This window comes from Quercus lobata, chromosome 8, assembly GCF_001633185.2.
Source record: "Quercus lobata isolate SW786 chromosome 8, ValleyOak3.0 Primary Assembly, whole genome shotgun sequence".
NCBI classification, from domain to species: Eukaryota; Viridiplantae; Streptophyta; class Magnoliopsida; order Fagales; family Fagaceae; genus Quercus; species Quercus lobata.
In genome coordinates this window covers 22,137,194-22,150,853 of record NC_044911.1, presented here as the reverse complement: position 1 = coordinate 22,150,853, position 13,660 = coordinate 22,137,194, and the positions used below count along the sequence as shown (strand labels likewise).

Sequence of the window (13,660 nt, the reverse complement as noted above, 5' to 3'; positions counted from 1 at the left end):
TATCAAGTATTTATCTTCCTATTTAATGATTAATTGTAAGCATATAAAACAGGCAGTCATGAAGGTTTCAGTTGCAATAGTGAAACTTGGGATAGTATTTAACATTTTATGGCTTTTACAGAAATTATGAACTTGAAGCAGAGGAATGAATTTTGTTGCCAAGTTGTGATGGGTGTGAACCCTCACCCCTCAATTTTTAGCAAAGACAACATTCCTGGTGGCTATGATGTCAAAGTTTACTTCATGCTTTTTCATTTCATTTTTTACAATTTTGTGGAAAGAGTAATGGAATTGAAGTTGAATAAGACAAAAGAGAGAATCTTTTTTATGGTATGGCAATGGTATCTTCTGCATCGGCACAATTCGGCATTCCAACTTCTATGATTGGTGAGAGCATGTATTGGTAACTGTTTCTTCAATGTGTTGGCGTGCTTGACACAGCAATACATGATGGAAATGTATGGTGCTGAGGACATAGATATAGTTGTTTCTTCAAGTAATTTCTATTTGAAACCAAGGTAAACTACATATAGTTTCGATAATGTTTTATAGAAAGAGAATGATTGAAACTTTACTTTTAGATATAGAGCTACATTCCATTTGCAATGAGATGTTGACTCCAATTCCATTGATGATTTACGAAAGTCCCCTCTCTATATACCTGTTATCAATAAGTTATTTATGAAATGTTTTCCACATTGTCATTTGACCCTTTGACAATTGACAATAGATTAATAGTTTTGTACATGAGCTATGATGCTACTTAAATTGATTACTTGATGAACAAATTAGTCTCTTATTGGTTCTTTTAATTTTTTTTTTACCATGTGGTTGATTAATTATCTTTTTATTTAACTAGCCTGTGCATCGCACGGGTTAGCGACTAGTTATATATAAAACCGAATCTTTTGAAACTCCCACAATTTTCCAGTCAGCACAATATTAAAAAAAAAAAAAAAATGTAATTGAATTTTTTAAAACCCAACTTTGCCTTTCCCTTTCACGAAGACTCTACCTTTACCTTTCATGATATTGTGCCTTCTCTTCCAGCTCCTCCCAACTCCTCCTCAATCAGACCCATGACAAACCAACAACAAAGAATCATCGCATCACATCGCATTTGAAAACCCACCATACCCACCAACAGACATCTTCTTCCTTAGAATCAATCTCTTTCCTCAGACCACCCATCATGAACACTATAAAAGTAATACAAACCTCAATATTTTAACATTTGAATTATTCTTTTGACATTCTCGTGCTACAATCTCCTTCCCCCAAAACCCAAAACTCAGATCATTTAAATATTATCCACACAAAAAAACCCATAGAGAAAAACGGAAGTCAATACCAAATAGCTGTTGTCACCTCCATCTTCTTCATCTTCTTTGCCAAGACTCCTTTCTTTTTGCTTTGTTTCTTTTTCCTTTCGTTCTTTTGTCTTCTCAACCTTATTTTGTTTTGTCTGCCTTTGCCTGACCAAGCTTGTGAAGCTTTCAAATTCAAGTTTATATGCCTTTACCACGTCCATCAAGTGTTAACTTCGTGCGCTTGCATTATTTACTTTATCATTTATATTATTTTATATTTAGTATTGATTGTTTATTTTATTATTTATATTATTTTATATTGAGTATTGATGGTTTATTTTATTAATAGTGCTATCCCTTTTGACAGTTCTTTTGATAGAAGTGATTTTAAATAGCCATGCATATGTTTTGTGGTTTACAATGACCACTATTAGGGTCCGTTTGGATACAACTTATTTTTGCTAAAACTGAAAACTGAAAACACTATAGAAAAATCATTTTTAAACGTGTGAAGAGTGCCGTGGGTCCCATTTTTAATATTTTTTTTTGAATAAAGTGGTTGTGGGTTCCATGAACAGTGTGTGAACAGTAAAACTTGTCTCTAAAAGCTAAAAAGCGTGAAAAAAGAAAAAAGAAAAAAAAGAAGCAAAACGCAAACGCCAGACGCAATAATAATTCCTATCCAAACACTCACTTAATGTTTTATAATTTTAATTTACATTTAGCCTTTTGTTTTGTTTCTCTCTTTGTATTAATATGCGACTTTTTTTTTTTTTTTTTTGTGTTTGGATATAATTTATTAAGCTTATGAGTTGTATTTTTGTTGTTGGATGGGTTAACATATTTGCTATTGTTGTGGTTCATCATGATTAATTAGAAATATTGAATAATTTGTTCTTTAAATATTGAATGTTAAACCTTCATACCCAATACCTTTCCCGTGCAGCGCACAGTTAGCGACTAGTAAGTTTATATACCTAAAGTTTGAAGGGTATATTGGTAAAATGTCATTTAATTAAACGGGTCAGATAGGTTTCAAGTGATGGACACTAACCCAATCCGTTTATTAAACGGGTTAGTCGTGTCAACTCAAATATGACATGAACCCATTAAGTTTCAACTCATAACCTACTAATTTTGTGTTGTGTCGTGTTGGATTCATGTGTTGTGTCCAATTTTGCCACCCCTAATGAAAAATGTTTTTAACTTATCAGCAACTTGTAAGTACATATAAGGATTGAAAGTTCTTCAGTTGTATGTTTTTGTTAAGCGCAATAGGAATAACTTAGGATCCGTTAATATAATAATTGTGTTGAGAATTAAGAGCAATAATTATCTCACGTATTAGATAATATGTATCTTCTCTTACACAATATGTGAGTCTCGTATAGTAGTGAGCTTGTGCGACAGAAGATGCATATATCTGATATACAAGATACATTCTCAATTAAGAGATCGTGTTGTTGCCAAGAGTTTTGTGGCTTAACTTGTACCTCTACTTTTTAGTGTTTCCAACCTAGATTGTAAGGTTGAATTTAATCAACCATGTATTGGCTTTATTCCATGACATTTGCTTGTAATACAGCACTTAGAAACCTTGTATTTAGGTGGGAATCATGTAAGGGTAGTGTGTGAGAGAGTGTGAAGAAATGCTCAAGACAGTGCAGTGAAGCAGGGACTTGTGGCTTGATCTCACGGGAGGCTCGCGGCTTGCAAGCCTCCAAAAGTTGCACACGCGCAGAGCATGCAGGGGAGCTGAACAGTCATGCCACCTGGAGCACTACAGGACAAAAATCCAGACTGGCTATTAAGTTAGCTTGCGGCTTGAACTCGCGACTCAGTCAAGTCGCGAGGTCAAGTCGCCAACCAACCCTATTTTGGAAAAACTGACTCTTCGCATTTCATTCTCACACCAGTATAAATACCCCTCATTCCCACAAAATATGTGTGGCTATTCAGAAAGAAAAACCCTAAGAGAGGTTTCTTAAAAACACCCACCCAATTAGAGAGAGCTACTCATTCTTAGAGAGAAATCTTTATAGTCTCTTCTCATTCCCTCTCTCATTGTCATACCTATTGAGAGGGGATTTCTATCCAAACACTACCCACACCCATTTAGAGTGTTGAGTGTTTTTGGAGTTTTGGGAAACATTGGAAGATGCCAAGGATGGCGGATGCTATGGTCAAGTAGCGGAATCCGGTAAGTTAGAAAAGAAAAAGGTTCGGCGCAACCTCGTTGGAGCAAGAAGCTTGGAGGGCTTAGGTATATCGGATAGATTAGGCTTGGAGGGTCTATTGTTGTTCATGTATCCCAACTACATTTTCTAGTGGATTATTGACCGCTTGGAGGGCCGCAGAGAGGTTTTACGCCGAGGGCTTCGGTTTCCTCTTCGATAACACATCGTGTGTTGTCCTTGTGTTTGCATCTCTCTTCCCTTTATCTTTGCCTTTTATTTTCTACTGTGGATGTGTTTTTAATTGGCTTAGATTGTTTACCAATTCTGTTTATAGCTTTTGTTCATTTTCCGCACGCTAGTTGTTTGACATAAAGCTTGAATTGGTTATTTTGTATTTGGGGGTCTAAACGTTCAAGGGTGTTTTATACACATATTTGAACTTTCATAGATATTTAGAGTCCGAATCCTCCCATCCAACTATCTAGTTATAATTTTTTTTTTTAAAAACATGTTGTTAGTGGCATAACCTTCTCTTTTTATTAGGAGAATCGCGATTTAATTTCCCCTTCTCCATTGTACTATCAAATTTAAATAAAAAAAATAAAATTTTAATTTGAGCTTGCACTTGCGCTTGGATAGTAAATGATAAAAATTCTCTTTTATTAGGAGAATCATGATTCAAATTCCCGTCTTCTCTTGTTATACCATCAAATTATTAAAAAAGAGAGGAAAAAACTGAAAATTTGCGTTGGGAAGTCCATATGTATCCTCAAATTGTAATGTTGAAGAATGATGTATATATACGGGTGTTATAGTTCCTTGGTAGTACGATGAAATTATTATAGAGTGGATGGGATGGTTTAAACTTTAAATCTTATTGTTTCCTCTCAAAAAATAATAATAAAAAGCTTATTGTTAATTCCAAAGAGAGAGAGAAAAAATCATTGATGTGAAAGCAGTCATAGATAATTTCTTAGGTTTTTCTTTTTCTTTTTTCTTCCCCCACTTTCATTACTTAATATTAGGACAAAATGACCTTATACCATTTTCACCCAAATTATATAGCCTTATGCCCCCTCTTCTTAAACTAATTAGGAAAATGCTCCTCTTTTATAATTCGATTTTCTCAAAATCAAGTTAAAAAAAAAAAAATTCTAGAGCCCTATAGTGACGTTTTGTAACTCGATTTCATGGAGCTCAAGTTACAAAACACCACTATAAGTCCTTAAAAACGTCACTATAGGGCTTAACTCGATTTTGAAAAAGTCGAGTTTCAAAAGAGGGGTATTTCCCAAATTAGTTTGTGAAGGGGGCATAAGGTTATATAATTTGGGTGAAAATGGCATAAGGCAATTTTGTCCCTTAATATAATCTACAAAGTTGAATGCATGCAATATTGCTATCGTGTTCATCTATTCCGGTTTCACTCAAAACCAATAATATTTGTGAAGAAAATAGGTCCTCAAAAACCACAATGAGCATGTAATTCATATTTAGTGGAGGAGGTTGATCAGCACAAATCAAGGTCATTTGATTGTCAATGTCAAAATAAAATTTTCAATTCCTTAAAACCAAAAGGGGCAGATGCCTTTCATTGTGCAAAATTATCAATGTTACTCGACCTCATGATTTACTGTCAATTGAATGACAACTATCTGTTTAGTATTCCCTTAAGCCCGTGAAGAAATGACTAATAACAGTACAATTAATTTCTTGATCACTAAACTAAAAGCCTTACATCAGAGATTCAGGGTAAAGAAGAAAACTAACACAAAGTTAATTAGTTAATATACTCACTCTGCCTTCAAAACGTGCATCAAATTCCAATTTGAGAGGGAGGTTACTTCTGTTGTTTGAAAACGATCTTAACTTTGAAAATGAACCCTTCAAGCTGCTTCAATTGTAGATAAAAATCTATGGGTATCAGATTATGACTTGACAGTAAGAATGGGTTTTAAACTTCTATTATGTTTTGGACAAAACTTAGATACGGTTTTTAACTACTTTTTTTTTTTTAATTTTAATTTTTTATAAAAAGTTCTCAATTAAATTTAACCATGTAATTGAATTGATCAATGAGTCACATAGTTGAATTTAATTATCTTAAAAGAAAATAATATTTTTTGTGTTGAATTGGTTAGTACAATTAAATGGTTGAAATTTACTTGGAAAATCTAAGGTATAGACTGTTTAAACTAAAACCAATTTTTGATTAATCTTGGTTTGTTAATTACCTTTTCAGGTTACTTGAAATGATTGTGGACGGATTGTTATTACCTTGAGATGGTTCTCAAGATATTATTACTAGCTCGAAATGTTATCTGACCTCAAAGACTAGAGTCTAGGGTCTGGAAATGCCTAACTTAATAGGACTTTTGAAATACACACAAATTAACAATTAAAGGGGATGAGAAATATTTAAATGACTAAGTTACTTAATTGACTTAAGTAGTTTACAACATCTTGAAATAAAAGAGCTCAAAGTAAATCATCTGGATTGAACTAAAACTAAGGCAAATAATCCTGAATAAAGTCATATCATAGGAATCCAGTTGATTCAATCCTAAAACATTGGTCTGTTTGGAAAGCAGGGGCGGAGCCAGGAATTTTTGTTTGGGGGGGGCCAAGTTGCAACACTAATATATTTATCAAGACAACCCTCCACACACACATATATATACACAAGATTTTTTTATTATATACACACACATATATACACACACTTTTTTATTTGATAAGTTATATATAAACACACACCCAACAAAAATAAAAGAGCTTAGTATTTTCAATCAAAATTATGTTAGATGACGATCTTTCATAAAATTAATAAAATTCATTTTTACCATTTTTATAGTGAAATTGTTAAAAATGTTTATTTTCTATACAAATTATCAAATTTTGTACTAATGTAAGTAAAAAAATCATTCAATTGAACTAATGAAAATTTCAAAAACATGAATGATCTAAAACTTGGAAGAACAAGTTAGGCTCCAAACATATTTGAAGTTATCTTACTTTAATTCATTATATGGCAACTAAAGAGACATTTCATGTGTAGTTTTAATGACAAGATTTTTTTAATGAGTCAATGACTTGCTAATCGCTACATAACGGGTTAAAAAAGATAAATTCAAACATGTTTAGTGCCAAATTTTATCAAATATTTAACAGATATAAGAGCTCATTTTGCAATAAAAAATATAATTGCGAAAAAAAAAAAGTTGTCTCTATAACTATTAGACCAATTTTTTTTTAAGAGTATAATTGAACTAATTCAAATACTTGGAGGGGCCCACTCTTATTTTTGTAGACTAAATTTTAAAAACGTTAAAATAATTATATATATTTTAAAAAATTTCAAAATTTTGGGGGGGCAATTTTTTTAAGAGTATAATTGGACTAATTCAAATACTTGGAGGGGCCCACTCTTAGTTTTGTAGACTAAATTTTAAAAACGTTAAAATAATTATATATATTTAAAAAAATTTCAAAATTTGGGTCACCCCTCAACCTACCTCCACCCCTGTTGGTAAGCATACTCAAACATACATTTTCAATTTTTAAACAATATTACACATATTTTTACACACTTTTTCACCCATATGTATTTCAAAAAACTACAAACAACATTATTAAAACTCCTCTACTAAACGGGCATTGCATCGAAATGAAAGTTCATACCGATCAAATTGCCACAAACATGTACGTATCACATCAAACTTAAAAATATTCACAAATATAAGTATGAAGACATAAACTTACGTATCCTATAGTATGGTCGTTGTTATGTGCTCAGAAATAAGTTCTCTGATTTGTTCGTGAGGTTTGTGGCGTCCTTCTTTGTTGAACAAAGGCCTTTATTTGTATCTTAGAAGTTAGAACTGGGCAGTTATTTCTATCTCTACCACCACATGTCCTTTCTCTGTCTTCTTTATTTTGCCATTTGTCCCACGTTTGTAGTTTGTAACCGTTGAGGCAACTCTTCAACAACGTCCCATGATCTCTCTTATCAATGGCTACCTTATAACTGGGCCTTAGTCATCATTGGTAATTAATACTTAGTCCAATGCTCATCAGAATTAATATTACACAGTCATAACAGATTGTATATATATATTTTTAAAGAGAAATGCTACGTCTACAACATTTCTACAATATTTTTACAACAAATCCTAAGTGGCAAGTTGTTACTAGTTGTTATTGTTGGGGCAAAAAAGTAATCTTAGTGTTAGTTTGAAATTTAAACCAATAACCACTAACCACATGTGATTTGTTGTAAAAATGTTGTAGACGTAGCATTTCTCTTTATAAGGTAAATAATAGGAGGGAGAGTCGGGACAATTTCCACATAAATTCCAAGATTGAGAGTATGTAGAAGTAGAAGGCAAGCATTTGGCTTAGAAGTCGTTAAATAAAAATAAAACATACAACTTGCATAAAATATATATATATATATATATATATATATATATCTTGGCAGTTACTTTAGGCCCCACTAATTATTGGGCCCTGTGTCCAGATACAAAGACAATTTGAGATTACGAAGGAAAAGAAAAAGTCTTCACAGTTTCTCCGCTTTTATTTTTTCCAACTTGATAATACTCTCTCCTTTTCTTCTTTTTCAATCATCATAATCACAAAGTCTAACTTTCTCCTCCCTTTGTTTTTAACCTTTATTGTGTTCCCATTTACTTTAGCTGGTCTCCCATGAAATATGAATACAAACTACAAAGAGATAAAAATAACAATTTCCTTTTACAAAAAAATATTTGTAAAAAGGAATAAGAATTTGCACGAGTTTAATTATAATTTTTTTAAGGCGAAAATACACTTTTGGTCCCTACATTTTGGGCCTATTCTCAATTTGATCCCTAAATTAATTTAGCTCCTAGATCAGTCATTGATTTTTAAAATAGTCACTGCCGTCAACCCAGTGACAGAAAATGCTGAAATGGCAAACGGAATGCACAATTTGCTAATGTGGCAAATATATATATATATATATATATATATATATATATATAACATTTTTTAAATGCCATGTTAGCATTTAAATTAATAAAAAAAGCCAGCCCTAAGAAATTTAAAAAAAAAATGTAAATTAAATTTTTAAAAAAAACCTTAAATCTAATTTAAACTAAAATCATTTCTTAAAAAACAAAAATTCATAATCGTTTTAATTCTTTTTTGTTTTTGTTTTTGGTTAACCACATCAGCTTAAAAAAAATCTTCTACACTCTCTACGACTAATCTCAAACTCTCTCTCTCTCTCTTCACCCTACACTCTCTACCACTAAGCTCACAAGCTCAGCCTTCTTCTCCTTCTCTATTTCTCTATTCTTTTTTCCTCATCTCGGTCTCCCTCTCTCTAAATCGGTGATTTTTGGTTGAGTGGTGACGTTTCGATGACGTGGCTTGCCGTGGGTGGGTTCAGATTGGCACAAGTGGGATTCAAATCGCCGTGGGCTGGCGTGGGGCCATTGGTGCTTGTGGGTGGTCATGGTTTTGCTCACCTTGGGCTGCCGTGAGTCTTGGGTTTGGTGGTTGTGGTAGAAAATGGATCTGATTTGGTTTTTATTTATTTATTATTATTATTATTATTATTTGGGTTTGTGGGTATGGATTTTGGCAGTGGAGGATGTTGATGGTGGTAGTGGTGGTGGCAGTGGCAGCGGATGGTTTGGGTTTTGGATTTGGAATTTGGATTTTGTTTGGGTGTTTTGAGTTTTAGTATGGGTCTTGGGTTTTGTTTGAGTTTGGGTTTGACTCTCGGTGGTGGATGGTGCTAGGTTGATCGGCGGTGGGTTTTTGGTGGTGATTTGTGGTTGTTGTGGTTGGTGGTGTGGGTGATTGTGATGGTTGTTTTGGTTGTTGGTGGTGGTTTCAGTTTGTGGGTATGGATTTTTTGTGCTGAGATTGATTTTGAGTGGGTTAGTCAATTGGGTTTGTCTTGATTTGGAGAAAAACATGAAGAATGAAGTTCATGTTTTGGGTTGGAGGTTTCTGGGTTTGAAATTTTTCTGGGTTGGAGGTTTGATGATTTTTCTGGGTTGGTTTTCTCATGTGGGTTTGGGTTTGATGATTTTTTCATGTTCTGGAGGTTTCAGTGGACGATAGGAATTTTGTATGAAATTTTGCATTGTTTTGGGTTTGATTGTGCTCTTGTTCTAAGTTTGATTGTTCTTGGATTCGAGAAGAAGACGAAGAACAAGTTCTTCTGTTCTTACCTCCTAAAAAATAATGAAAGCAACAACAACAACAACAACAACAACAACAATAATAATAATAATAATAAAATTAGATTTAAAAGTTTTTTTTTTCTCTCAAAAAACAAGTTTGTTTGTTTGTTTTTTTTTTTTTTTTTTTTTTTTTATAATTTAGTTTGAATTAAATTGAAATTGAAAAATATAAATTATTTTTATTTTTTTAATTAAACTGACATGGCTTTTTTTAATTCAGAAAATGCTGACATGGCATTTAAAAAATGTTAAATATATTTTTATTATTATTATTTTATTAACCACGTCAGCAAACAGTGTATTCTGTTTGCCACCTCAGCATTTTCTGTCACTGGGTTGACGGTAGAAACTATTTTAAAAGCAATTTTTAAAAATCAAGGATTGACCTAAGAGCTAAATCAATTTAGGGACCAAATTGAGAATAGATCCAAAATATAGGGACCAAAAGTGCATTTTTTTTTTAATATAGCAATTGATAGAAGAATATTTTGTATCTGCATTAGAAAAATGTTCAAGTTTATAGATGTATGTATCTGCTTCAATCTAGCATGCTCCTTTTCTTCCTCATCTGTCTCAACCTATAGACACCTTGATTTGTAAGATCAATGGTCAAGTTATACTGAATTGTCTATACAACCCGTAATTGTTGGCCACTAAAAAAAGTCTAAAACCCCTCTATTCAAGGAAGAGGATTTTATTTTGCGATGGCCAAGAATTAAAGGAGTTTAAAACGCCACCAATAGTATTTTGTTGGCCTGATAAATTTGAGTCTTTACATAATTATATAAATGGATAAAGTCATTTTCAAACAGAAAATATTTCTTGGGGAACTCTAAGAACACCTTTAGGTAGAAATGGACTAATTGGTTGAGTTATTAGGACCAGTGTTTTGCATAATGCGAAAATTGGAAAGGATCAAATGCATGGTATGACTGTGTCATCAAGTAGAACATTCAAACTTGCCTAGATAATAGCTCGAGTGAAAGGGACCCAGAAGGGCCATAACCCCTTCACAAGTTGACTACAATATTCAAAGCACCAAACTTTCAGTACATAAAAAAATTTCAAAGTATATCCTTCTTTCTTAAACAGTCCTTTGCCTTTGCCAATAAATGTCACATGACCTTTCCAATTTCTCCACCCTCTATTATCTTCTAACTCAGAACGAACAAGTCCTAACATAAACATTCTGAAAACAATTTTAAGTTTTTAAGTGTTAAAATAATGGTAGTGGGAAAAATGGAATTCATATTTACTGTTCATATGTATACAAAGGTTCAACTTCAGATCAGCTATACCTGTTTAGCAGATAAATGACTTGCTGTTGACTGAACATAACCTAAGTAGAAAATATACATGAATTGCTACTTTGTAATTGTTTTTTAAAAAAATTTTGCTAACTTCTTTATAGCTCAACTCAATTGACACCTCCTGATATTTCTAACTAGATTCCACAATTATCGAATTATCAAATCAAAAAAAAATAAATATTATGTAGTTCTTCACCAAAAAAAGAAAAAAAGAAAAAAAAAAGGCAGATTCGAAACTCATCCATGGAATTATATGAAGAGAGAGACAGAAGACTTAAACCCAAAAAAGGCAATTGACCCGAGCAAAATCTATCTCATGTTGATAGTTCTTAATTATGATAATATAGCCATAAAATTTCCAAAAAAAGAAAAAAAAGAAGAAAAAAAAAGCATCTTTACCTTTCTATGGAAGAGAGATCAAATTGTACAATTAAAAAGCAAGATGTCTAGTTGTGATTGAGAACCATGCATCCAATTCCAAAACCCACCAATTGATACAAGAAAATGAACTTTCTTCAGGAAGAAGACCCCGAAACTCTTGGTGAAGTAAGAGGAAACAAAGGCAAAAGCTGTGGCTCAGCGTCTCTAGGAGTTGTGATCGGTGATGGATGCAAGTAAAACTTTTTCTCAGCGATGGCTTTCTCTTCCTCTGAGGAGCTTCCAAGAGAAGGTGAGGAGGATTTGTCAAAAGGGTCTTCACCATTTAATGGGGTAACAGGGCTAAGAGCAAGTGAAGGAAAGTCAAGCAGACTTGGAGACAGAATCTCAGGCTTATTACGTGGCGAGAACCCAGCTGTCTGATGAGCAAAATTAGGTATCAAAGTGTTGATCATGAGGCTGTTTTTGAGGTTGTTCCTTCTCTCATAGAGTTTGAAGCCTTGTTGTTTCTTTTGTGGAGTTCTGATGGGTGGTATGCTATGGTGGTGATGGTGGTTTTTTGATGATGATGATGATGATTGTGGTAGTGGATCTTTTGAAGACTGTTTGGTTGAGGTGGTGTCTGATGAGCCTGTGAGCATTTGGACAACTTGTTTGAAGTTTGATGTGTCTGCTTGTACAAAGGTTGTTGGGTAAGGGTTAGAGTCAGATCTGGGGATAGCTTTAGGCGTGAGAGGTGGTGTGGGATTTTGATTTTGGAACCCATTGCTTACATTGCTAGTTGGGGAGTTTGTGGGAGATGGGTTCTCTCTATCTTGGGGTTTTGAGGTGTTTTCCATTGATGGGTATTTCTGTCTCCAACACCACCAAGAGAGAGAGAGAGAGAGAGAGAGAGTGATTAATTTGGGTGGAGAACAAGAGATGAAAGAGTGAAAAACAAGGTTTGATGGAGGAAGGGATTGCTTATGTGCTATGTTTTTGTTTTGACGTGCTTTTGTTTGTCTTTCTAGAGTCTTTAAGAGGACTTATTAGTTTCTATGTAGTCTTTCTCTCTCTTGAAATTGCATTGTCTTTTTAGGTAGGTGTTGGAGTTGATTGGTCAGAGAGAAAATGCCCAACGGTTTCTTGGAATTTGATTTTTTTTTTTTAAATAAAAAATAAAAAAGGGTATTGGTTGAATTAGGAATTTCTTGGCCATCAGCAGCATCTGTGCCACCAGTGGCAAATTTATCAAATAATACCTCTCTTTTTATGCGTGTGTATATACACACACAGACACAACTAGCATTGACTTCAGGGCCCTGACTGAAGAGACTCTTGTGTGTTGTTAAGACTTAAGAGTAATGTGTATGTGCGTGTGATGGGATTGAAGATGATGAAAATAGCATTTGATTTTGATACACAACACCCATCCATTTATGAATTTTGAACATTTTTGTGCGCGTGTGTTTCACTCACAAATAAGATGAGGATCAAAGTGGTTGAGAAGTTGCTTCCATTAGTATTGAAGTGTGACCAAGTACAGTGATAGGAAGAAAGAGAGAACCTTACTACCTCACTAATATTATGAGCAATAGCATTAATAAAAGTCAAGATTCATCATGTAAAATTTGGTCAAATCTATAGTGCGCAGCAGACCCATCAAGAAGCAAACTTTAAGCTTCCGTTTTTGTTAGTGATTTGTTTGTACCACTAATTTTCCTTTTTTATTCCTTAATTGTGGTTTAGGGAATGATTTTTTTTTTTTTTTTTTTAAATTTTCTTAAACTGTCATGTAACACAACTTTAGAGAAAATTTATACGTGAAGTGACACCAATTTTCTTTTTACCCGCTCAATTCTAAAACACCTTCATATAATGCTTCCCATAATCATCAATTTTTTTTTACAACAATTCAAAGTTCAAAGAGTAGGATTATCAAGAAGGTATCATTTTGTGTGTAGATAAGATAAATAACCATAAATTAGAAGTGAGAGAGAGAGAGAGAAAGAGTTTTGTGATTAAAGTACCTTCTTTTTGCGTATAATAAAACTTTAAAACATCACTTCAGTGATTCCATTTGTGATGTTAGAATTAGAAGCATGAGAAATGGCATAAGAAAATATAAATAATTTCATAGTGAGTTAATGCATTAGCCACTAGATAATTAGTATTTTTTATGCTAATCATTTATATGTGAATAAGTTCGGTTCCAAAGTAGGGTTATACTACCAGCAAGAGCAGTAGTCAGATTCTAATTCGCATTC

The 13,660-nt window shown here is 33.2% G+C and overlaps 1 protein-coding gene across 2 annotated transcripts in view; it reads right to left on the bottom strand.

Moving 5' to 3' along the window:
• LOC115957881 (VQ motif-containing protein 4-like) overlaps positions 1-12,422 on the bottom strand; it is a 14,086-nt gene extending 1,664 nt beyond the window's left edge. Inside the window, exon 1 of one of the 2 annotated variants that reach the window (XM_031076219.1) lies at positions 12,007-12,346. In XM_031076219.1, the coding sequence (XP_030932079.1) occupies positions 12,007-12,253 (247 nt within the window). In that variant the 5' untranslated portion in view covers positions 12,254-12,346. Of the gene's footprint in view, positions 1-11,350 lie in introns of those variants that run through there. The other variant, XM_031076220.1, reaches the window with a different exon arrangement.
• Between the last annotated feature and the right edge of the window lie 1,238 nt (positions 12,423-13,660).